General features: G+C 49.6%; 1 protein-coding gene across 1 annotated transcript in view; it reads right to left on the reverse strand.

Annotated features, from left to right (window-relative positions):
• Nucleotides 1–26,316, reverse strand: part of ZFPM1 (zinc finger protein, FOG family member 1) — a 180,023-nt gene extending 153,707 nt beyond the window's left edge. Inside the window, exon 1 of the mRNA XM_031949230.1 lies at nucleotides 25,653–26,316. Coding sequence (XP_031805090.1) covers nucleotides 25,653–25,692 — 40 coding nt within the window. The 5' untranslated portion in view covers nucleotides 25,693–26,316. The remainder of the gene's footprint in view (nucleotides 1–25,652) is intronic.
• Between the last annotated feature and the right edge of the window lie 506 nt (nucleotides 26,317–26,822).

The raw sequence follows: 26,822 nt of genomic DNA on the forward strand, positions 1-26,822 counted from the left end.
TTCCCTGCAATCCGTGCCCTTAATCTGGGATCTTCTCAGTGCGTACTTTGATAGCCTCGGACACAACAAGCTTGCCACTTGACCAGTTACCTACACCTTCACTGCACTTCAGCCACCCATGCTCTAGAACCCCCCATTGCCCCTAGGTGCTCTATAACCACCACCCAGAAAGCTGGAATTCCTCTCTCTATCCCCCTCTCTCTTTTTCTGCCTCGTTCCCCCTTCTTCATGCTCACCCTCTCCAACTACTGTCCTTCGGTTCTGCTCTGGATCCATTTTCCTTCCTTTGGAATCTTTACCTGAATTAGTTACCTCTGATCACGTCGTTAACAGATCAATTACACTCTTCCTTCATCCCTTACATCCCTTGCTATTATTTCCTCCTCTCCCTTTGTCAAGCCCCAGCCTGTAATTACCGTCACCATCCAGGTTCTCCAATGCAGCTGAATTCTGCAAGGTGAAGGACCTGACACTGCCCGGCACACTCCTGTTATTCGTCCTTAATTGACTATCATACTCCTCAGAGCTGCTATTCTAAACCTTTTCTTGTTTCCTCAAGGCTCCAACAAGCATTCTCTTCCCCTTCTCCCTCTCAAGAGAGAGGATTGCTTTCTACCTGGGGGCAGCAAGGAGCCATGGCCAGAGCATGGGACTTGTAGTCTTAGAGCAGCAGTTCTCCAACTTTTGTTCTCAGTATCTTTGTTGTTAAAAATTACTGAAGATCTGCCCAGAGTTTTTATTTGTGGATTATATTTATTATACAGATTTTATATATAGATAAATATTACAGATACTTACCATATCAGAAATAAAAACTAATTTTGAATTTGTAGACCCTCTGAAAGGGTTTCAGAGACTCCCAGGAGTCTCTGAACCTGACTTTGAAAACGACTAATCTAAAAGAGACGTAGATTGTCGTTCAGTCGTGTCTGCCTCTTCATGATCCCAAGTGGGGTTTTCTTGGCAAAGACATTAGAGTGCTTTGCTGGTGCTTTCCCCAACTCTTTACAGATGAGGAAACCGAGAAAACACCAGGTTAAGTGACTTGCCCGGCATCACACAGCTAATAAGTTCCTGAGGCCAGATTTGAATTCATGAGGATGAAACTTCCTGATTCCAAGTTCAGTGTTCTAGCCACTGCACCACCTGGCTGCCCCGTGGATCCCGTTAGTCTTTGTGACCCATTTGGGATTTACCAGGCAAAGACACTAGAGTGGTTCACCATTTAATGGATGAAGATGCTGCCCCTCAATCCAAATTCAAGTGCTGTCTTAAGGCATCAATGGGTTATATGACTCTTGGCTTCCATTTCCTCCTCTGTAAAATGGAGGCTGGACTTTTTGACCTCTGCAATCCCTGAAACTATGAACTGCTTTCCTGAGAATAAAGGTTCTCTCCACTTCTGAGGTTGTCTCAGTTCCCTCCACATCCCCCATTCTTTGTTCTTCTGCAAAGGGAGGCCCTTCTCATTGCCAATGGCCTCCGCCCACGATGCTCCAGGATCTTGCCCCTTAGGTCTCTCCCCCTCTATCTCATCTCCAATCTCTCCTTACCTACTGGTTTATTCCTTGCTGCCTACAAATGTGCCCAAGTTTCTCCAGTCCCTTAAAAAAATAAAATCTTCACTTGACCCTGCCTCTGTCTTAAGCTGTTTTCTCTTTTCACAGCCAAACTCCTGGGGGAAAAAAAAAAAACCACCAACTGTCTCCAATCACTGCCTCTAGTTCCTCACCTCCCACTCACTTTTCAACTCCTTGTAATCTGGCTTCTGTCCCCACAGCCTTCTCCAGGGTTACCATCTCCAAGGTTACAATCTTGGAGTTACTAAATCTGGTGGACTTTCTGAGCTCCCCTTGACCTGCCTGTGGCTTCTGTCACTCTTAACTCTCCCCTGCCCCTGGTCTCAAGGTATTCATTGCTTCTCATAGGCTTTTTCTAGCTGTTTGTCCACTCTCTGTTCCCTCTGTTCCACTCCCCGGGGACAAGTGTCCCCAAATGATCTGCCCTTCTCTCTCAACACCTTCTTCTTGGGGATCAATGTTCAGAATCTCTATCCAATCTGCATCTTTTTTGCACCAGCTCCCAGGGGGAAATCCCCACCAGAAGAGAGAATTTCAAAACAGAGTTCAAAATACAATTCATACTCTCTTCCCCTCCAGGCTAGCCCTCCTTCAAATGTCTCCAAGAGGACTCAGCCATCCTGACCAGGGATGTCCTAACTAGGCCGGTGCATTGCTTCCCAGCCAATCAGCTGCCCCACTTGTGGATTTCATCCCCCACCCTCCTAGGATCCCAATCTCTTCCCTCACAGGCCCTCGGGCTTGGTCCCACCAGGCCATATCTGTAACATCTCCAGATCTGATCTCTCCCATATCCTCCCCAGCCGGTCAGAACAATTTTCCTGAGGCACCGCCTTGTTCCAGCTTCTCCTCTGCTCAAAAGCCTTCAGTGGGTCCTGGAATAAAACAAAATGCTTCCACCTAGAATTAAATCTGAGACAATCTCACTCCAAACAACTTTTCCAACAGACGGATCCGCAGGCTGGCTGTCCACTGAGCTTGGAATCCACTTTCAGTTCTGTCTTTGCCACGTGTCTGGATGCACATGTCTCACATGCTTCCCTCCTGACCTGAAACTCTTAAAATTCTTATCTTCTTCCTTAAAATTCTTCCTGGAAGACTGGCTCAAGCTTGGGTGCCATCTCCTAGAAACTAGTCAACCCAACCCTGAGCCTTAAGACAGGTAGAAGTTCACATCTGACCTCAGATACCTACTAGGATACATAACCCTGGGCAAATCTTCCTGTCTCAGTTTCCCTAACTGTCAAACGGGGATAATCATAGCACTTATCTTCCAGGATTGTTGTGAGGCTCAAAGATAAGTTTTATATAGCATTTAGCACAGTTCCTGGCATATAGTACGTGCCTAATATTTGTTCTCTTTCCTACCGATTTCTTCAAGCTTTTAGTGACCTCCTTTATCAAATTATGCCTCATTTATAAACATTTTGTATCCCCACTCCTCAGCCTGTAGAACGTCAGCTTCTAGAAGGCAAAGATTTTTTTATTTGTTTGTTTTTTCTTTGTACTCCTTAAGTCTACCAGTACCTAGTAGGCATTAAATAAATGCTTGAACTGGATTTTACAGATGGGGAAATGGCTAGTTAGTCCCAGAGTTAGGGTTCAAACTGGAGTCCAGTAACTCCCTCCCAGGAAACCCTTTGGCTCAGATACCTATATTTGATCTGATTTTCCTGAGATCCTGGGGAAAGGAGCTGGGGGTGGGAGTCAGGATTCAATGTAGGGAAGAGTAGGTCCATCTAGTAAGGGAGAGACCAGATCTTGCTGGAACCAGAAGCCAAGAAAAGTGGAGAAGTAATGATTTCTACTAGAAGCAACAAAGGTTTAGATTTTCATTCAAAGAATTACTTTTCCTTCTTCAACTTCACAGGTATTTAAGTGGTATAGTAAATAGCAAGCTGGGCCTGGACACTGGAAAATCTGAGTTCAAATCTGGTCTCTGACATTTAGTAGCTATGTGACCCTGGCCCAGTCAGGTGGGCCTCTGGACTGAGTAAGGAGGCTTAGCCGGTGCCTTGTCTGATGGAGAGGTGACCCCTGGCAGGGCTCTTGTGTACGTGCTGCTGACAAAGTCTCTGTCTGCCTTCATCTCCTCATCTGCAAAATGGGGATAATATGAGCACCTCCCTCTCAGGGTTATTGTGGACCAAATGAGGTACTGTTTGTAGTCCTTTATGAACCTTAAAGCGATAAACAGATGTTAACTCTTATTTATTCAACTGGAAACTTTCCTGATGATGTGGTCAAAAAGGCATTACTGAACTAGGTTACCTGGATTAAAAACCATTACTTTCCATTACACCAGCTGTGTGACCTGGACAAATTAATTAACCTCTCAGTTTCTTCATCTGGGAAATGGGATAATCACTTCACTACTACAGGGGAATCATGAGCACAGTGGGAGCCACCCTTCACCCAGCATAGGTTGAGTCCCTACTAAGAACACAGAATTTCTCCTTACACATAATAGGAAGAACAGGAGCAGGGTCAAGTTATTGAGTGCCAGGAGAGGTGCCAGGGTGTGGGAAGACCCGAGGCGAGGTGGCTTTGTCAGCAGCACGTACACAAGCCCTGCCAGGGGTCACCTCTCCATCAGAAAAGGCACCGGCTAAGCCTCCTTACTCAGTCCAGGCAACAAGCATTTGTTAAGGGTCTACTATGTGCTGGGCACTCTGCTAACCTCTGGGATACAAAGAAAAATAAGAGCAGACCCTGCAGTCAAGGAGCCGATATCCCAGTGGGAAGGACAATATGTAACCGGGCACAGGCAACCAAAATACCCAAAAGATGAAAAGTCACTTCAGGGAAGCCCTGGGGAAGCCTAGAAGCTCTTTGTGACTTTGAGCATGTCCTTTCTTCTCCATAAAGGAATCAAATATATCGGATGCTGTCCAACAGCCACGCCCAGTGACAAGTTAGCACTGGGCCACGGATGCCCCACTGCTCACTCAAATATCAATACCTTTTCACTAGGTGGTTTGGCGCTTGCCCAGGGAGATAAATCACGAGCGCACGTAAATATGAGGAAGGAAACAAGCACTTATTAAGCCTCTGCTGTATGCTAGGCACTATGGTAAATAAGATATACATACACACACATAAATATAAAACGTATATAAAAAACTTCATTTGGGTCTCACAATAACAACTGGGAAATACAAGGATTCTCACAAATTAAAATGTGAGGATCCGTGAGATGGGCTTCACTATGGAAAATACACCCTTCCAAATAGTTTGTGCCATAAGAAGACGGATTACCATTTGTTGGATTGGTTACAGTGGGTTTCCTTTTATGTGTGGATTGGACGAGACAGCTGCCGAGATCTCCGCCAACTCTTGGATTCCATGATTATGTGAGTTAAAGGAACTGGGCTCTTTTGAACAGAGCACGGAAGATCGCGCCTCCCCCAACAGCTGCCTCCAAACACTTTCAGCTCCCTATCTGTGTGACCCCGGGTAAGTCATTTGCCACGGAGGCGTCAAGCTCACCAAGCCCGGCAAAACTCCCGAGCGCCGGCAAAGCTAGACGAAAACACAACCGGGAATGTCTAGCAAAGTAAACTAAAACACGCTGCAACACGGAGAATTCTAACGTGTGGTTTTCCAAGTCAACATGAAGCCTTTGGAGACCACTAGACACAATGACTTAAGATTATTATCCAAGATCTCTCCCGACTCTAGCTCTTGGGTTCTCTGCTCTGAGGAATTGTTGTGTAAAATGAAAAATGATCAAACTTATTCAAGCTTGACCCCGGTCAGAAAAATAAAGAGCAACAGGAGATAGCAGATAGATTTCGGCTTCAGAATACGCTCAGAAACCATGGAGAGCAGATGCCTGAAGTTCCTTCTAGTATGAAAACTTTGATTCTCCATCTTCCTTCTGGCTCCAGCCCCAATCATCTGCACAGAGTACAGAGCCCGCCTCCTCTTGCCGCCTTGCCCCCCATCACAGAGGCTAAGGGAGATCTCTGGAAGCCTCTTTGTCCAGCTTTCCTCAAGGCTCCCTCCCTGGTGAAAGAAGCCTTCCTGGATTCCTCCAGCTGATAGTGTTCCCCTCCCCTCAGCTTTTTAAATTTATTTGTATATGTGTATAATTTTGTATGTATGTAGATGTTGTTTTTCCCCTAATAAAATGTAAGCTTCCAGAAGGCAGAAATGCACTTTCCCCCTATTATATGTCCAGTAGTACCTAGTTCTTAGCATCCACTAAGTATTTAAATAAATGCTTATTGAATTGAATTGTTGAAAGAATAATATTTATTATTCAAAAGTCCAAGAAAAGAATTCTTTACCTGGAGTCTGTGAACTTAAAAAAATATTTTGATATATGGATGGACGTATTCAATATGATTAGTTTTCCTTGTGTTTTTTAGTTTATGTGTTTTTAGTTTAGTTTAGTTTTTAGTTTATCTTTAGTTAATAAAGATATTATTTCTCATCTGTAAAGTATGGATAATAATAACTATCTCACAGGGGCAACTGTGAGGATGAAATGAACCAAAATATAGTAAATCATTTCACACTAAAAGTCTGTCTAAATCCTGATGATGAAGAGTGGTTCTGAGAAAAAGTTCCTCAGACTGCCCAAAGGACCCATAACATTTCTGTAGAATAATGTTCTAATTCCAGAAAGTTCAGTTGTGGCTACCCCAGGAGACCCCCTAACTACAGAATCCCTCTCCGACAAATTTATTAGTTCCCAAAGCTGAATGTTGCACCCAGTGGGGCAAGTGAGGGAGGGCTCACAAAGCTCTGGACATAAGGATGGGGGAGAGCAGAAAAAAGAGAAAGCTGATTTGGATAGGACACAGAACTATTCTAGTAAATAGCTGCTCTCTATTCCCGCTGAGGACAGAACAAGAGAGAATGGGCAGAAGGAAGAGCATAGATTAGGTATCACAAAGAATTACTGAAATCTTGAGCAAGGGAGATGGGAATTTCTGTCTCTGGAGAGTGTGGAGACAGCAGGAGATGGTTAACTTGCTGGGAAATGTTCAGTCCTCTCAGAAAGACTGCCTTCTAGCTAGAAGCATAGAACTAGAGACTGTCAGAAGGTAGGGGACCACTTGGTCCACAAGTTCTTGATCTCTTTTGTGTTCTGGCCCCTTGGGCACCTTTCTCAGAATCATGTATTTATGTTCATAAAAAAAATTTGCCAGAAATCAATTATATTAAAGTAGTTATCAAAAAATAAATTTAAGTTCACAGACCGCTGCCCTCCACTTAAGAAGGCCTGATTTAATCCAATTCCCTTATTTCACAGGGAAACACTGGGATTTGGGGAGGGTGACTTGCTACAGGGGGTCATTGGCAGAGACAGGACTAGAAGCCAGGCCCTCTGCCTGCTTGGCTGAGTGTTTCCCACTCAGATATACTCTCTGCTCCTGCCTCCTGAGACCCCTCCCCATAACCAAGGAATACATAATTTTGATTCATGTGATTTTCATTCCCCTCTGGCTTCTGCTTCCACGGCCTAGCTTGGGTACATTTCTCTTCTTTGTGTCTCCCCATTAAAAGGTAAGCTCTGTTTGCAGTTTTCTTCAGTCCTTGGCCCACAACAGCTAACGTTTGTTGCCCTCCTGCCCGCCACGTTGGTTAAGTTCCCCTAGGCCACCTCGCTCATTCCCCCAGAATGGTTCAATCCAAGGAGAGGAGAAAATCCGGAGAGAGGCTGGGCTCTGAGGGACATCAGGGTCACGCCTGCAGACTGAGTTGGGACTGAACAGGGAGAGAGTCAGGGCCAGGCGAGAGGGCACCAAGGTCAGAAAGGGAGACGGTCTCGAGATGCCGCTGGCGGCCACGGAGCCCAGCAAGGAGTCCTCAGCCCCACCCTCCCCTCCTTTCTTCTCCGCTTCTTTATCTCATCCCAAACCCAGCTCTCTTCTCAAACTGGGGCCCTCCTCGGACAATTCTTTCAAAATGGAAAGGGCCTTCAGCAGGTCCGACGCGAACCTCTGAGGGGTAAGAAGAACGACTGGAATCTAGATGGTTCGCCAAGCTTCGCGAGACACTTCACATACATTATCCCATTTGAGCTCCACAATGACTCCATCAATTATTGCCCCCATTCTACAGATGAGAAGACTGAGTCACAAAGGTAAACTGACTTCTTCCAGATGAATGGGAGAATCAAAGCTAGACTCAGTGTCCAGGACGCCTCATCCAGGGTTCATTCTGCTGCGCCCAATATCCTCCCTTCCTCTGCTTTTACTAGGCAGCATCTTCCTTCTCCACCATTTATTTACTCAGGTACAAACACACTAACTAAACCAGGGCCTTCAAAGATCCGGGAAGGCCTGGGCTCCTTCTGTCACCCACCCAGGCAATGGGGTCGTCTGCCCTCATCTCCCACCAACCGGCCCAGAGCCCCCCTGCTTCTGACCGAGAAGGGGACACGGCGCCCACATGTTCGCCCCAAGGGAAGCTCCGGGCAACGCACAAGTATCATCTGTCACCTCCCAAAGCGCGTTCCCTGAGACGAGTCACAGGGAGCGCGAGTGAGCCCGCAGACGTCGTCAGGGAGACACAGGATTGGAAAAAGGACAAGTAAAAAATGGAGTGACCCAAAGGCCCCAAAATGGAGCTGCTGCATCCCTCCAACACTAGGGTCTCGGGGCTGAGGGCCCCCCAAGCCAACCGGACGGACCCTCGATGGAGGACTTGTGGGCGGAGGAGGGAGAGTCACCAAGAAGGGCTGTTTGTGCAGGTGGGGCCCAGCACACCCCAGAGCCCAGCCAACGCTGGGATCCTGCTGGCCCGAGAGCCATCTAGCCTTCCCCCTTCTGCACCTCGGCCACATCACCTGTGTGTGGGACTAATGGCCTGAGAATCCTTCAAACTCATATCCCTGAATTCGGTTCTTCAGCTGGGGAGCCCCGGGGTCCCACCGGGCAGCGTCTCGGCTCCAGACCCTAACTGACCGACGAATAGCCACGAAAGCTCCCCTGCGAGCCGGGCCCTGCGCTGGCTCCCCGGGAACAAATTTAGAGAATGCGCGGGAGAAGCTCCCATTCTAATGGGGGAGACAGCAAGGACATATATAAATAGATACAGCATTTATTCTAAAGTGGATAAAGGAAAAGATATACAAAGTAGACACAAGGTCTTTTGGGAGGGAGGGCGCCGGGCTAGGAGCGACCCGACTGCCCCGAGCCCAGGCTGGGCCCAAAGTGCAGAGATGGGCCGTCCTTGGGAGCCCGTCTGCCCTTTTGGCAGCCCTTCCCTCCCCCACATGCACACGCCTGCCCATGGAGGCAGGAAGGGGGATGGGAGGGCACCTCAAGGGAACTAGATCATCAAGTTCCATGACAAAAGAGCCCAACCTGCCCTTTGTGAGCATGGCACCCATGGGAGACCAACACCCACGGGCAGTGACTGAAAAAGAGAATTGTAAGCAGCCATTTATTAAACCAAAAACGCGGTTTCCCACGAGGTCCACCCGGGCCCAGCCGCCCACCTTCACCTCTTTCCCTCTCTTTGTTTCTCAGTAAACCAACTTTCTCAGAAAAGGCCTAACCAACAGGCCGCTCTGACTTCCCGCCCACCTCCGGGCACACACCTGCCTCGCTCAGGCTTCAGACAGTCAGACCACTCACCCAGCCTGCGAGAGAGCCCAGCCGGCAACCGAGACACACAGTCCTGGCCAAGTCCTCCCGCCCCCCACGGGGAAACCTCCCGGGAAGCGCCTCCCAGCCCAGACTGCTGCTGCTGCTGCTGGGGAAGAGGACCGGGCTCCCCGTCTGCTCCGGCTCCAGTTCCTGCTTCCTGAATGGGCAGGGAATGGGTTCTGAGGGAGACAGAGACAGAGACAGAGAGACAGAGAGAAAGATAGAGAGAGACAGAGATAGAGATAGAGACAGAAGGAGAGAGAGAGACAGAGACAGAGAAACATAGAGATACAGAGAGACAGAGAGAGACAGAGACAGAGAGAGAGAGAGAGAGACAGAGACAGAGAGACAGAGATACAGAGAGACAGAGACAGAGAAACATAGAGATACAGAGAGACAGAGACAGAGACAGAGACAGAGATAGAGAGAGACAGAGACAGAGAGACAGAGACAGATATAGACAGAGACAGAAAGAGAGACAGAGACAAGATAGACAGAGACAGAGACACACACACACACAGAGAGACAGAGACAGAGACAGAGAGAAAGACAGAGAGAGAGATAGAGAGACAGAGACAGAGAGAGACAGAGAAAGAGATAGAGGCAGACAGAGACAGACAGAAAGACAGAGATAGAGAAACAGAGACAGACAGAGACAGAGACAGAGAGATTGGATGTGTGTGTGGTGGGAGGAGGGAAGCAGTTGGATGATGGTTCTCTTTCAGCAGTGACATGGTCCATGGAAAGAACTCTGCCTTGGAGCCTTTGCAGTTAGAGGCCTTGGGTTCCCAGCCCACTTCTCATGCCGTGATATTGATGTAACACTAGGCAAGCCATCTTTGCCTCCCTGGGTCTTGCCCATTTGATGGATGAGATAAAAATGAGTTTCTTCATCCATAAAGTAAAAGGGTTGAACTCACTGGCCTCCAAGGTCCCTTCCAGGTCCAGATCTGGGATTCCAGGCCAAGCCCTTTCATTCAACAAGAAAGCAGATGATCCTGGGAACGGGGTGGGAATTGCAGCGAGATGCTACAGATGGAACCCCAGCTGTGGAGACAGGGCCCAGGGTTTGAATCAGGGACTCTGCTCTGCCACTCACGTGCTTCTTACTTCTCAGTACCATGTCTGTGAAAGGACAGGGTGGAACCAGGTGATCTCTTAAGACCCCTTCCATCTTTAATTCCATCCATCCATCAACAAATGTTTTTAAAGCACCTACTATGTGGCAGGAAAGCAACTAGGTGTTGAAATGAAAAAAATGTCAGCCCTGGAGTCAGAAGGACCTGAATTCAAATTCTGACCTCAGACATTTAGTGCTGTCTGACCCTGAATGCCTCAGTTTCTCTAATTGTCAAATGAGCTATCCCAGTATCTCCTCCCCAAATGCAGTCATGAGACTTCCTGGGCGGCAGAGTCAGGGTCCTAATTCCCGATCCCTGACGCTGGGCTCTCTCCTACTTCCTTATACACATATGACAGCCACTCAATATTTGTTAAATTGAGCTGAAAAGCAACATTAGAAGAGAAGTCCAGGGAGCCCCCGGCTTTGTGGCCTCCAGCACATGGGACAGACGGAAAGGTCAGCAGCCTGGAGACAGACCAGCAGGGAGATGGGAGAAAAGGAGGCAGCCGGCCTGGAGGGGAGCCGAGACAGAGAAGATGTATGGAGAAAACCAGAGTGGAAGGCCCTTATCGGAAGTGACTCACTGGCACAAATACTCCTTAACCCTATTCCCCACCAAGGTCAACAGTTACATTCCTTTCTGTGTCTCAGCCCTTCTCCAAAACATGTTGCTGCAGGAACAGTGAGAAGAGACGCGCACTGCACAATATGGAACTGTGCCCAAAGGGCTATCAAAGTGTGTGTATGATTTGATCCAGCAGGTCTGAATCCCAAGTAGATCATGAAAAAGCAATAAGAACCCACATGGGCAAGAATGTTTGTGGCAGCCCTCTTTGTAGTGACCAGAAACTGGAAACTGAGCAATTGGCCATCAGTGGGAGAATGGCTGAATAAATTGTGGTATATGAATGTTATGGAATATTATTGTTCTGTAAGAAATGACCAGCAGGATGATTTCAGAAAAGCCTGGAGAGACTTATATGAACTGATGCTGAGTGAAACAAGCAGGACTAGATCATCGTATACAGCAACAAGGGCCATGGACAGAACTCTTTTACCAATGAAGTGATTTAGGGTAATTCCAATTGTGATGGAAAGAGCCATCTGCATCCAGAGAGAGGACCACGGGGACCGAATATGGATCACAGCATGATACTGTTCCACTTTTTTGGTGGTTGGTTGCTTGCTCTGTTTTCTTTCTCATTTTTTCTTTTTGATCTGATTTTTGTTGTGCAGCACGGTAATTGTGGAAATATATGGAGAATTTCACATGTTTAACATATATTACATGCTGTCTAGGGGAGGGGATGAGGGAAAGGAAGAAAATTTGGAACACAAGGTTTTGGGTTTTTTTTTGCTGAGGCAATTGGGTTAAGTGACTTGCCCACTGTCCACACAGCTAAGAATTGTTAAGTGTCTGAGACCAGATTTGAACTCAGATCCCCCTGACTTTCAGGGCTGGTGCTCTATGCACTGCACCACCTAGCTGCCCCAAACACAAGGTTCTGCAAGGGTGAATGCTGAAAATTATCTTTGTATGTGTTCTGAAAATAAAAAGCTTAAAAAAAAGAAAAAAGAAATGCTAGCTGCAATGAGCAGAAGAGCAAAAGGGTTTTGTGCCTGAGCAGGGGATGTTCCTCCCGCAAACAGAAGGATGGGGAAGGGGAAAGCCGGGCCCAGGCTGCAAGGCTTCCCTCTGGGCCTCCAGTGAGAAGGAGATGGCCTTGGAATGCTGAATCAGGCCAGGGCTGGACTGACCCCAGCCTTGGAAAAACAGCCGAGCCGGAGCCTAGGGTGGGGAGAAAAATTCAGCCTGCCAAGGGCCAAAGCTGCACTTTCTGGTGCTGCAGAAAAATGGGTGCCCCTTTGATCCCCTCTTGGAGCAGAGTGAATGAAGGATTCCTCTCTGAACCTGTAGATAAAGTTCAGGTATTGGGTGGCCATAATGTCATAATGGAAGGTTCTGCAAAACACAACACACACACACACACACACACACACACACACACACACACTCACACTCACACTCTCACTCTCACTCTCCTTTCTCTCTCTCTCTTCTTCCTTCCTCTCTATTCCTCTCTTTCCTTCTTCCCCCCTTCCTGACTTGGCACAGTGGGAACTGGAGGCTCCTTCCCATCTCCTCCAAGTCTGAAAACACAAAATAGCAAAGGGAAAAGAAAATCAGGCAGATGTATAAAAAGTATTGGATAAGAAAGCCAGTGAGACCAAGAAGCTGACCCCAAGCCATCCCCCTACACCTCATAAGGTGCCATTTTGTTGTTCCAAAGAACAGGAAAATAGATGCACAGCTGGAAGTGAAGGGGCCTTGGAGGCCAGCTAGGTCAATGCTACCATTTTGCAGGTGAGGAAACTGAGGCTCAGAGAGAGGTGCCCTGCCCAAAGTAGAATAGGTAGCAGGATCAGAGATTGTATTTAAACCAGGTTCTATTGTTCAAACAGCAATGACTCTAATACTTCTTTCAGTCACTCAAAAAACCCAACTATTAAAGGCTCTGTGTACAGAGCAATGTAGTAGGTGCTGGAGGAAAGAACCTGAGTTTAGATCAGGTCTCAGACACTTACTAGCTTGTATGTACATGTCATTTCACCGTTTGCCTCAGTTTCCTCATCTGTAAAATGAGTCAGAGAAGGAAATGGGAAACCCCTCCAGTAGCTTTGCCAAGAAAACCCCAAATAAGGCCATGAAGAATGGGGCAGCCAAACACTAGATGGATGGAGGGATGGCTAGAGAGGGCACTTGTTAAATGCTTCCTAGTCGCCAAGCACAATGCTAAGCACAGGAAATAAAGTGCAAGCCCCAAATCCCCTGTGCTCAAGGAGTTTACACTCTAACAGGGGACCGAGGGAAGCTGGAAGGGGAAGGAGATAAAGGGCAAGAGGATAGGGAGCCTATGACTCAGTATGCCGGGGAGAGTGAGATTGAGGCTAAGATTTTGGCAAGATAAGGTGAAATCCAGCCAATGGGAGTCCAGGGTGGTTCCTAAATTCCTAATCTGCCTAAACACTCGCATGGTGGTTAGCACAGGGCCTGGCAAGCAGCAGGCTTAATAAATGCTTGTTGAATGACTGAACGACAGGAACTTTAACCCCAACACCAAGTGGAAGATGTAGAAACAGGGGACAGCGCCGTGTCGCTGGCAGGCCCAAGAGGGGTGGGAGCCGGCAGGCAGCTCCTCAAGGAGGGCAGAGCAGGCAAGGGGGAGGCCGTCCTCCTCCTCTTCTGCATGAGGACACTGGGAACAGGGGCTGCTCCGCTCTTGGGCCTAGCAATGCCCCACAGTGGGTCCCGATAAATGCTTGTGGATTCACCCTGAGGAGGAAAAAGTGCCCATCACCCTCCCTTGGTTTCCTGAGATGGACAAGCTGAGATGGAGTTCCAGATCTCCAAGGGGACCTCTCCGCTGGGTGGGGCCTCCCTGGGTGCCTCGGCCTGGGTGGGAGCTGTGGAGATAAGCCGAGGGGGACAGCCAGTCCCCTTTCTCCCCTGGCTTGGCAAACATTTCGGGCCCAGCTCAGGAAGGCAGGAGAGTCTCCTGTCTCCGGGGGGGACAGCCAAATCATGATGTTTCACTGTACCCGGCCCTTCTCTGGGCACTCACAGCAGCCCTAGGGCAGCTTCGTGGAGAATCCAGCGGAAAGATGAGGAAGTGAACGTCACAGATCCTGACAGCACTTTGCCCAGAGCTGCCACAGCCCATGAATCACTAGGGTCTCGGCTGTCCTAATCTAGCCCTTATCCACTACCACCCCTCCCTTCTCAGCCAGGCCCAAGGCCATTGTTTAATGTCAACAAGGGCCCAAACTCAGCCCCAAAGCCTCAGTCCCAAAAAGTGCTGGGGGAGTATTTGTGACTCAGCCAATCAGTCAATAAGCAAAGTACCTACTCTGTTCCAACACTGTACCAGCTCAAGCATGAAAGAATCATGGGGGTGGGGAGGTGGGCAGACAAAGGCTTACCATGGAGCTTTAGAGGTTTAAATACAAAATAAGTTGAAAGTTACCAACCAGGGGGGCTGTGAACTTGGATGGGAAAACAATTCCCTCTTTATTTTCACCAACATTACTACAATTTACCCTTTCCTTCAACTGTGAATGTAGGCCACTGAGAAGGACAACCTGAAATATAGACAACCATTCTTGTCACACGGAGAGAACGTAAGCTCTCCAAGGGCAGGGGGGTTATTTCCTATCCCCTGTAACTGGTGCGTGATTTGTGGTATACACGATGTGAAGGGGGTAACGTCTCTCCTCTGTACTCCCCAGGCTTTGATAGGGCCCCCATGTCCCAGCAACGCACCTATCTCAAAGCCACACTCAGATCCCTGTTCTTGGACTTGGCTCCTACACCGCTGCACCTCCCCAGCACCCCCACCCTACTCCACCCCCTCCTCCAGCTCCCCACCCAGCCCACTTGTTGGGGGCAGATAGCACTCCCTGGTTGTTCTGCTTGGATCTGTCTGCTGTGGGGGCCTCTGTTTGAGATCCCCAAAATCAAGCCAGATCACGCCTATGGATCTCTGGGAGTTTCCAAAGGTGGGATTGTAGGACTTAGATTTGGGGAGGCCTTGGGAGTGGAAGGAACCAGGTCAGCTAGGGAATCATCTTCCGTCACTGAACTTAGACCCACAGGATACATGCTCCTCTAGTCTAAGATTTCTAAACCTCAGGTCTTTAAACTATTAAAAAATAATAATAAATTGATGATTATATTTCAATGTAATATGCTTCCTTTGTGATTTTACTTATTTTATGCTTTCAAAAACAAATCTGAGAAGAGGTTCCCAGGCTTTACCAGCCTGCCCAAGGGGTTTAGGATATAAGAAAAGTTAAGAACCTCAGATCTGATTTTACAGATAAGGGTAATGAGAGCCAGAGAGATGAAGGTACAGCCCAATATTAATGACAGGAAGTAGAAGAGCTGCCATTTGAACCCAGTGCCAGAACTTCCAAATCTAGGGCTGTTGTTGCTGGTGTATCACAAGGAAACCGCTGGCTTTGACCAAGAAGGAGCTGCTCTGTCCTCTGGACACCAACCCGGGTGAGGCGAGTGATGGGGACCCAGGGGACTTGTGGCAGAAAGGACAAGGAGAGCCTACGTGCCCAGACCGAGCAACTGGGCTAGGAGGTTGGGCGATACCAATCAACCAGGCAACAGCTGCCTCCACGAAGAGTCGTGTCGATGGCAGATAGGCACGGCCTGGAGTATTATTCACGGGCCCGTCAAACTCAGGGAACGTCTGGTTGGCATAGAAACAGGAGATAAGTGGTACAATTAATGGCATCGCATTCCGGTTCCTCCTTTCTTCCCCAACTGACCCATTTAAATCCCCAGCAATGCTCCGGTGCCGCCCCTTGGCTCTGGCAGAGTGACCTCTGTGGAGAAGCCGAGGTTGCCAAGCAGAGAGGCAGAGATGGCAGCAGCTGAACGGCCCTTGGCGAGCCCATGGAGATGCCCGGGGTCTGTGCCAGCAGGCCAAGAGCCCGAGAGTCCCAAACCCCCAAATCGGCCGCCATCCCGCCTTCGGGAGGAAGGATGTCTCCAAGCCTCCCAAGCATCCACGGTGGGGCAGAGGCTCCCCGAGCCCCCACGGACTCTCTCAAGGTTAGCCCAAGTTCAACCAGCACACAGGTATTTAGGGAGGAAACGGTGCACAATGGGAAGAGCACTGGCGCAGGATCTCAATTCCAATCCTGCTCCGCCATTAACTTCCCATGTGTCCGTGGCCTCAGTTTCCTGATCTGTGAGATGAGCAGCTTGGTCTATGTGTTCTCTGAAATCTCCCCTAAGCTCTGGAGCAATGACCCTATGAACTAGATATGTGTGTAAGGGGTGGCGGTCATTTTTCCAAGTCACCGTGAAAGAACTATTACTGGCTGCCTAAAGACCCCACATAATCCTTTCCTACTTCAGGAAGGCCTTCCCTTGCCCAGGCTGTCCTCTACTCCCCAACGTGGCTCCTTCCAGTCTCAGAATAAAAACACGTGGACAAAATTTCTTTACGAAATATGGTCAGAAAAATGGGTCTTCTACAAAAAAAAAAGGGCAGCTGGTCTCAATCCCTTTAGCTTTGTCATCTCTAACAAGTACGCCAAACAGGACATCAGAGTATGGTCTCAATGGAGAAACTCCTGGCTCCGAGTCACTGGACTCGGGTATGAAAACTCTCAGGAGAGGTTTCGTCCAGCGCCCTGCCCTGAAGATTGCTCCCACATCCCTGGAAGTCAAGGGGAGCTGACTCCCCTACAAGAAGCTCCTTCCGAAGCTGGGGCACCAGGACCAGTTAGAAAGGGCTTCCTTCCTCAGACGGACTAAGCCGGAATCTATCTTCCATCAGCCCCGGTCCTGCCCTCTGGAACTCTACAGCAGAGTCCTGGGCTGCCTCTGCACATGTTTGAAGATGGCTATCATTCCTGTGCCCCTGTCCTCTCTATCACTGCAGTCTGGCTGATGGGCAGCTTAAGGACCGAAGCACAGGTTAATCTCATCAAAGCCACCGGCTTGCTCCCCATCCTGAACCCGGCACATTAGTTACACACACACACACACACACACACACACATTGTTTCTCTCTGTGTCTCCCTCCCTCCATCTCTCTGTCTCTCACTCTCCCTGTCTGTCTGTCTCAGTCTCTCCTCCTCCCTCTTTCCCTCTCTGTCTGTGTCTCTTCCTTCTCCTCCTCTTCCCTCCCTCCCTCCCTCCCTCTGTCTGTCTCTGTCTCTCTCATAAAAACTGGCTAGAGGTGGAGAAAAGGAAGCCCCAGGCCACAAGACTGCCCATGCTCAAACAATCCCCTGGGCAGAGAAAGCAATTCCAAAGGAGCGAGTGGCCGGACTCTTTTTATGGAGGATCCCTTTGTTCATTTTAATTACTCCCCAACCAGACAGTGGGAGAGGCAGCCAGTCTCTGGGTTAATGGCACTTGACTTTCACTTCTCTCTTCACTGACTTGGCTGTGAGCTGGGCGGTTTGGGGAGTCACCCACGGGCTCCGATGCCTGCTGGGGGGAAGGAGATGGCTTTGAAGCTGCTTCTGTGAGCTCTCTGATTGGAATTATTACTCATACAATCAAATTTTGAAAATGTGTGTGTGTGTGTGTGTGTGTGTGTGTCTGTGTGTGTGTGTGTGTGTGTGTGTGTGTATGTGTGTGTGTGTGTGTGTGAAGGGGATGGGGGCAGGGAGAGAATGCCCTTTTCCAAACCATCTAATAAGTAGCTGGCCCCCAAGTAGTAATCAGAGTGAAATTATTCTGGGAAGAGCATTGAATTGTGGGTCAGGAACTCACACTGGACCTAGCTCGGTCACAGTAGGCATTTGATAAACACTGAATGAACGAATAAAAACTGAGTTCTAGCTATGTGACCTTGGCCAAGTCCCCTCCCTTTTGGGCTTTGTTTTCCCATCTGTAAAAGGATGAGGTTGAGCTAGATGGTCATAGAGGATGAGCCTAACTCTCCAATTCTGCGGCTCAGGGGCAGATGACTACAAAGGTACCTCCTCCTAGCTCTAAAGGGCTAGGATTCCCGATTTCTCCTTTTTTTTTTTTTTTTTTTTTTTATTATGATGGGGCTGGCAAGCTCACCACTTATAATGAATGAAAAGAGTAAAAACCAGGGGGGAAAATCAGCTTATAAAATTAAAGGGGATGAGAAGGGTGCTCTCTCTCTGGAAATCAGAAAGCATCCCCCCTCCCACTCCCCAGTTAATTCATTCGACAAAGAGTCTACTATTTACTGAAAATAAAACAGATTTTTTAAAAAAGTTCAACATGTGCCAGGAACAGGGAAGGGAATACAAGAAAAACAAAGAAGGCTTCCAGGAGCCATATATTATGGAGAAGAGGGGGAAACATGTACCCAGAAAAAGAAATACAAAATATATACAGGTGGATACAAAATAATTTCTGATGAGAAGGCACTGGGATAGTTTCAGTAGCAGAGCACCAGCCCTGGAGTTCCAATCTGGCCAGACAGTGGATGTGCGACTCTGGGCAAGTCACTTAACCCCAAATGGAAAGGGAGAGAGGGAGAGATGGAAAGAGATGGAGGGGGGGAAGAGAGAGACACACAGAGAGAACGAACACACATTAACAACAGAACAGGCCTTTTCCAGAAGGTTGTACTAAAAATTAAACTTTAAAGGAAGTATATTCGAGGGAATATAAGAAAAGGGGATCAGCCTGGGCAAAAGTGAAAGACTGAATCTATTTTGTAGAAATGCACAAGTCTGCTAATCTGACTGAAAAGGAGTTCTTGAAGAACAGAATATATAACACCCTGGAAAAGTAAGTTAGAACCAGACTGAAAGGATTCAAAGGATGGTGAGTTTCTATTTTATCTTTAAGGTAAGAAGGAGCCATAGCAGATTCCTGAGCAAGGAAGTGACAGTGTCAATAATGTGCTTTGGGGGAGATCGCTTTAACAGGAGAGTAGAAACACAAGAATTAGGGAGGTCACTTAGAACCAATTACTCCAGCAATAGATAAGGTGAGAAAGGATGAGGGCCGGAGCCAGATGATGTCTGTTTAAGAAGACAGGGATGGATTTGAAAGGCGTAAAGAGGATAAAATTGACAAGACTTGATACCTTTTCATTTTTTATTTATTGTTTTTTGGCTAAGGGCGAGCATAGACTTGAGAAAACTCCAGGAGACCAGAAAAAAATATTCAGTTTTGTTTTTCAGAAGAAACATTCACTCTGAGCACAGCAGGGATCCCTCTAGAGAAGGTTTCTCCAATTCATTCATGGAACATGAATGAGACCCCTGAAAAGATTGGTGCCAGAGGTCATGAGAGACTGTAGCGAGGATGAAAACGGAGACTGGGATTTGACCGTTGTTGAGTAGTGATCTTCACGATCTCGTTTGGGAATTTTCTTAGTAAAGATGGTGGAAATATTTGTCATTTCTTTCTCTGACTCATTTAACATTTGAGGAAACTGAGGCAGATTTACCCAGAGTCACACAATTAATAAGTGTCTGAGACCAGATTTGAATTCAGGTTTTCCAGATTTCAGTGCCAATACACTATCCACTGAGCCACCCAGTTGCACCTGGATTTGACCATACCAAACTTGAAAACCTTTGATTTCTACTGCAGTTTCTGGAAATTTCTGGTATCTTCCAAGGTTACCTAACCTTCTCTCTCCCCCAACACAATAAATTCCAGACTCTCTGGCATGAGAATAGAGGCTTCTTGATGAACAAACAGAATAATAATATAAAAACAACCACACACACATCTATCAGCTCACCTGAATCCCACAGTGGCCCAATGAGGTAAGTGTTATAGAAGTTTTTATCACTCATTTGTAAATGAGTCAGATCTTCCTAAAGCTCTTTATCTGCTATGCGAGAGAGAATAAAACTTTTGGGTCATACTTATCAATGCTGGGCACAGACAGCATTTGTGGAACCCCCATCACTTTAGAAGAAGAAACAGGAGCCTAGAGATGTTGATTAAGTTTCTGAAATGCACAGAACAAATTAGTGGCTGGGTTGGGCCTGGAACCTAAGTTCCTAGTCTCTGGTTGGTCTATAAGCAAAGTGGAGTAAAATATTGAAAAGAAGTACTAGGTAAAGGGCTGGTCTTAAAGACAAGAAGAAATGGACTCCAGACCCACTGGTCACAAAGTCTGACTTGAGTGAGACAGAGTAATAAGTCCCTCACCCTACCTTCTTCATGGGTGAAGAGGGTCTTGGGCAGAGAGAGTTACTACACAGGTTGCTGAAATGTAAAGGATGGGGAGGGAATCCCACCAATAAGGTCACTGGTGGGAGCTCCCAAAATGGCCTAATGTCTGGGAATCCTACCCGTCTAGTCTTTTCAGGAAACTTACAGAGGCTTAAGGATCCATCATTTTGAATAGTTTATCTGATGGGACTAGACTCATGAAAAGAGCTCACAGCTCTTCTGAAGCACTTCCCCCAAACCACCCCATGAAGTAGGTAGCACAAGTTCAACAATTCCCATAATTCCAATCCCTTATTGGAACCAAGAGAGTTTTTAAGTGTTCCAGTCTGACAGAAGCAAGAGTTCTTTAAAGCTAGAACATATAATAACCTGGGATGGTAAATTAGACCCAGACTTTGAAAGGATTCAAAGGCCAATAAGTTTCTATTTTATCCTTGAGAAGAAGGAGCCACAGCAGATTCCTGAGCAAGGAAGTGACAATGTCAGTAATGTGTTTTGGGGAGATCACTTTAACAGGAGAGTGGAAAAGTAAGAATTGGGGAGGTCAATTAGGACCAATTGCCCCAGCAATGCTGAAGCAAGAGAAGATGAGGGCCTGAGCCAGAGCGACTCGTCTTGGCCACCCAGTTAGTTGGACCAATGAGGCTGGAAGCCAAGTCTCTATTCAGCTGTCGCTCCTTTGACATCCCTATGGCTACAATCTGAATGTCTGCCCACAGGAAGCTTAGAGCCTTTGGGTTTTTGTAGGCTGGAGATGGGAGAGAGGGAGGAGAGCTACTAAACAAAGGGTTCCAGCAAACAGAACCTGTAAAGGGGGACTTGTTCCCAGTTCCCAAACCAGTAGAATATCAAGAAATTAAAAACTCCTTGGGGGAAGGGAAAGGGAGAGAGAAGCCAGTTGTCTTTTTGCAGCGACAGAACTTTAGTAATAAGCAACACCCAGGCAATCTGGGCATAGATAATTTTCAAAAGAATCCAGCACAACACAATCTCCTCCCTTCACCCCCTGCAAAAACCCCAGCAACCCCAAACAATCCTAAGAACAACAGAAAACTACCTCCCTCTCGCCGAGGACTGGGGAACCACGGATCACCCTATCTCACACCATCTCATAGGAATGAGAGGAGATCTGCTTTAAAAGAGGCTGTTATTTTCACCAAACATTTCCTTCACTCAGCAAATAATCATGAAAAGTCAGCTTTCTTCCATTTTAATGGGTTTGTACCACCTGGACCTAATTAAAAAGAAAGCGGCAGAGAACCAGTTTCTTTTCAATGACATGGATTTTGCCAAGTTTGGGTGAAAAAAAAATAAAATAAAATACCCCGCTCTGGCAGCCTGGCCTACTTTCTGGCCAGCCCCTTTTCCTTTTCCCCTTCCCACAACCCTCCCCCACCCCCTTTACCCAGAATCAGATAATTAAAAGGCCTGCATTAATCACATTTGCAATGGAACAAATTGTTGGAGCCCCCTTACCCCACCCCCCTCGACTTTGCTTTTCACTGTTTGTTATTATAGGCGAATCCTGCTCCAGTCTGGTGGGTAGAGATAAGCACCTCTTATCTGGCTTGGCAATCTTTATCAGCCTGGAGATCAGGCCCCAGCGCTTATCAGGAATTCACATCTACTGTAGCTGAAAGTAGAACCGAAAGGAAAAACAGGCAGGCAGAAACGTCCTCGAACTACTGGGAGACTCTTCAGTTCTATGGGGTTTTTTCCCTCAATGAAGAGAAGTTGGGGGAGGGGGGAGGTGTTCCAGGCACCCAGAGTTCCCATCAGTCGGGGATCTGTTTCTCCCCATGTCGAAAGTCCCAACTCTTTCTAAACTGCCAGCTCACAGCTGCTGGCTTGGAGCTTTCTCACTTTGTGTGGGGGCCCCAGCTCCCATGTTTGAAGTTAATAAACAGAATAGGCTATCGAGGCTGTGATCGGTTCCCTCGCTTATCTGCCGGGCACATCTATCTCAGAGCAGAACAAAAGAGAGAAAGAAAGAGGCAGCTGCATCTGGGGTGAGGGGGAGTGGGGTGGGGGGGTTCCTAAGGCTTTGATGGGGAGGGGGCATGAGGAAGAGAGGCCAGAGGAAGGGACAGTAGTAGCCTTTACCACCAAGGAAATCAGCCTCATTTCCTTATCAGTTTCCTCCAATCTAAGGAGAAGCAAAGGACCAAATCCACCAAGAGGGTGGGAGCTACGGGAGGTGGGGGGGGGGGGGGGAAGAAAGGGGGAAGAGAGATCTAGCCAAGAGATTGCCTTTGAAATACAGGAAGGGCCAGAAATTGTTAGCCATTCCATCACCACCCAGTCACAATCACCTTATCCATCTTAACTCAGTCCACAATCGAACTTGAAGTCAGAACCAAGCTAAATAAACAGACACACAAAGGCCAGGGGTGCAGGGGAGAGCCCCCCCCACCCTTTTGTCCTCTCCCTCACATTCCGTGCCAGGCTGCAATGTGACAACAGAGGATCCTAGGACAGGAGAAGGACAAGGGCACCCGGCTCCTCATCCCAAATGGATCTAGCCTGGCCTGGGGCTGGTCAGAAGAAAAAGGAGGAATCCTAATTTTCCATATGGAATACAGTCCACCATCTCTGTCACAGTCCCTGTCTCTGTCTCTTGGTCTTATCGGTTCTGGCAATCACCTTCTAACCCAAGATCTCCTTTTGAGTCTATCTGCAATTCTCATCAACTTGAAAAAAAAAAAAAAAAGAGGAGGAGGAGGGCAAGAACAGAGGCACATAGAGAAGAAGAAAAAAACCCATGAGAGCAGATATGCATCTGGGGGAGGTTTTAATACTCCGGTTGACATGATATAAGTGTACTTGCTGTAAACAGGTCGGGTTTGCACATTATAGGAGTAGGGTTACCAGAACCCGGATCCCAGCGCCCTCCCTTCTCCTGGAGGAGACCGTGGCGAAAGGGTAAGGATGGAAGTGGGGGGGGGGGGCACGGAGGTAAATAGCCGCCTCTGCACTCCTCTCCGCTTCTCACGCCTGACAGGACGGAAGAGCCCAGGCCGGTTTGGGGCTCATCAGTTTGGGCGATCTGCATCTCCGGCGATCAATCGCCTCGCCCCCACCCCCACCCCCCCCCACTCCTCCTTGCCATCTCTGCAGAAAGCGGAGGGGTGCGGATGGAGCCGAGCTCCCCGCTGCTCCGCTTCCCCACTAACATGCAGCAGGCTGCCCGGGCCGGCCGGCATCGCAATCCATCTTGGGATCACCTTTTACTCCTTATTAAGCATTAAAGCGGCAGACATCTCCCAGGGGTGAAGGGGAGAGGCAGCGAAACAAATGCTTAACAGCGGTTCCCGCACAGACCTCCCGACACTTCCCCACCCAGCCTAGGAGTGCTCGGCGTTCAGCACTCTTATTAACCCCAGCGACCACGCTAATAAGTTATTGTGAGGGTGGGTGCCGGGGGAGTGGGAAGCCAGGGCGATTGTGAGGATGCCGGCTTCCTGTCACACACTCCTGCACACCCAGTGAGCGTGCACTAGCCTCAAATAGACTTTATCAGCAAATGATCAGCATTGTTGCCTAGGCAGGGAGCAGCATCTCGGTTGGGTACAAAGCCACCGACCGACCAGCTGCAGCATCAGAACTAACTTCAGCTCAATCCGGCTGGAATGGCCTGTCTGAAGGCACCCCGAAAGCTGGCTCTGATGGCAGCCCGAGTTTCAGTCGTCCACTTTACTTAATTCCTGAACGGAGGGGAGCAGAACTCCCAATCCCGGGTCTTAAAAGAATAATAATAATAATAATACTGGGAAAGGGGGCGGGATGTTAAAACTAAGTATTCCATCACTCCCCTCTAGATTGGATCAAGATTTCCCAGCTGAGCCATCACCCAGTCAGGCTGGCAGGTAGATGCCACTCAAGATGGCAATTATTTCTCCAGGCTGATAAAAGCAACATTTGTTCTACGGAGGCGTGTTCAAACTATATCCCTCCATCTAAGCGTTATCCACAAGTTAGATCTACTAGAAGGGGTGGGGATAGGAGGGAGGACTGCGAGGAGGTGGGGTGAGGGGGGGGAGAGGAGGGGTTAGAAACAGAAGCAGGTAACCCCTGGAAAAGTTCCAACAGTTTCATAGAATCCCCCGCCTCCCCACCCTGAATATACAACAGTAATCTCTTTCATCTCAGCTAGACCTGAAATCAGATTCTCCCGGCTTGATCAGCTCGGTTCCCTAGGAGAATGACAACCTAGGGCAACGCTATCAGCGAGAGAGGGCTTGGGGTGGGGGGTGGGGGTAGTAGATGATGGGGGGGAGGAGTTGAAACACATATAAAGCAATGCCTGGTGGTCTCGGTCTGGATTTTATCAAGATACTTTTATCAGGGTTTCACCCATCCCTCCCTTCTAGCTTTCAAAAGCCAACAAGTATGGCAGGCTGAGGGCAGCCTAGTGAAGACCCAGCAGCTGAAGCTGAGGTTACAAGATTTCCAGAAGAAAAATTAAAAGTAGCCAAATATCTTACAAAACCCCCAGACAGACATCTCCACTCACTGCATAGCTTTTTTTTTTAAGCTCCTAGATAATCATGATCTCTCTCTCTCTCTCTCTCTCTCTCTCTCTCTCTCTCTCTCTCTCTCTCTCTCTCTTTCTTAATACAAAGACTGTGAGAGTCAAACTGGGCAGATAAGATCACAATTTCAGCCCGTCCCGACAGAGTGATCTTATCAGGATGGGACTTGCAGAATGGAATATTTTAAACTTTATCTCCACCCAGATCAGAGGCTGCCTTATCTGGCTGAAACATCTCTGTGAAAGCTAGGGGAGGAGGGAGGGAAAGGGAGAGACCAGTAAACCCACTTAGCACGGCTCAAACTTCCCCTAGTCACAAGTAAAATGAAAAAATAACCATGGTCCTCCCACCCCCAATCCCCCACTCCGCCAGCCGCCTCCTCGGACCATACAGTACAAGCGGCAGCTCACGTATATACATTTCAGATCTGCCCTATGGAGATTAGATTACATGTCACAGCAAACAGCAACACTGCAGGAGGCGGCAACACAGACTGACTACCGAAGGGGTGGCTGTGGGGAGTGGGAGCCGGGAGTAGCCGGGGAAGAGGCTGGGTGAAGGGTGAAGGACGCTCCGAAGGAACGCCAAAATGGCACGGAGGGGGAGGCAAGAGAGGGGAGGACCCGGACTGGGGGGGAGGAGGGGGGCGAAGCAACAATACAGACTTTATCTGGGCAGCTGTCTGCCAGGAGACACCGAGATCCCACCGGAGACAGAGCCGCCTCTAGTTGGGTCGGCTTCCCCTCCCTCCCGTCGGCTCCGCAGACGTAGCGGTGCTACCTTGGGGAGGGGGGGAGGAAGAGGCGAACGGTCCCATTTAACAGGGAGATTGGGGGGACTGTTGGGGGTGGGGCGCTCAGAGCCGGCGGCGGCGGCGGCGGCGGCGGACGTTCAAGTTCCAGACCGAGAAGCGAGAGGGGAACGAGTCCGCAGCCGGCGCAGGGGAGAAGCGGGTCGAGGTCGGCAGGCTGGGGAAGGAGAGGGTACCCCAAGGCTAGCCGCCGCCCCTCCCTCCCTCTCCCCCGCGGCTCCTCCTTCTCCGCCTCCTCCTCCTCCCGCGGCGGCGGCGGCCACCTCTGCCTAAAGTTTGCCACTTACGTTTGATCTGCCGGGGGTTGCTCTGTTTTCTCCTGGACATCTCTCCAGCGGTGGGCTCCCTTCCTCCCTCTAACTGCTCGGCCGGCCGCAGGTCGGGGACGGGCTCCGGAGACGCAGGCGGCGGCGGCCGCAGCCTCTCATGCCCGCCGCGCACTCCCTGCGCCCGGGGAGCTCCCTCGCCGCCGGCCTCGGCTGGCGGCGGCCCCCGCGGCGCCCCCGCCCCCCTCCCCCCGCCCCCCAATCTCGGCCCGGAGGCTGCGGAGCCGCAGAGCGCCGCGGGAGGCGGGAGGCGAGGGGGGGATGCCCCCCCCTGCCTGGCTCGGCGGAGCAGGGCGAGCTGTGGCTGCGGCCGGCCGGCCGGGCAAGCCAGGCGGGCTCGCAGGCGGCGGCGGCGGCTCGGGCTGGCGTGCGCTGAGCTCGCGGCGGGCAGAGAGAGCCCGGCTCCGGCCGCTCGCCGCCCGCTCCGCTTCGATTTTCTCAATGGAACCAGCGAGGTATCCACCGGGCTGAGCGTTCTCCAGCACGGGGAGCGCAGGGGAGGGGGCGGGAAGACAGCCCAGGAGAGGGGAGGGGCGGGCCGGGGCGGGGCCCGGCGGGGACGGGCTTCGGACCGGCGTCACTCCCGCTCCGGCCAGGCCTGGCTCCGCCCCGCCCGGCCCCGGCCCGCCTCGGCCCCGCCCGACGGAGGCCGGCGGGCGCGCTGAGGACAGCCGGGGGGGACCCGAGGAGGGCGAGGGTGGGGCCGAGCCGGGCAGCCCTGGGGCGGTTGGGGGAGGGGCGGGGCATGGCCCGGGGAGGGGCCGGGGGTCGCGAGGAGGAGCGGGCCGAGCCGGGGGCGGAGCGGAGGAGTCCTTGAGCAATTGGAACGCCTACTCGGCGGGACTGATAAGTGAGGCTCAGTTGAACCGCGAGCTGGGCGGCGGGGCGTCTCGTTAGAAAATCCTGCGCCCTTTAGATGCCAATTTCTGGGTCTGTGAATGGGCCCCGTGATACGCAGACGCACGTCCGTAAATACGAGCACTTTGCGGGACCGATAACTCCCGTGTCTAAGAAACTTTAAAATTCGCAAAGCCCTCTCCTCCCAAACCAACTGCCCTGAAAGGCCGGCCCGAAATTCATCGCTCGGAGAATGAGGTTACGGGACAAGGTCAGGCAGAATCCGAACCCCGG

The sequence above is a fragment of the Sarcophilus harrisii genome, chromosome 2 (genome assembly GCF_902635505.1).
Source record: "Sarcophilus harrisii chromosome 2, mSarHar1.11, whole genome shotgun sequence".
Classification (NCBI taxonomy): Eukaryota; Metazoa; Chordata; class Mammalia; order Dasyuromorphia; family Dasyuridae; genus Sarcophilus; species Sarcophilus harrisii.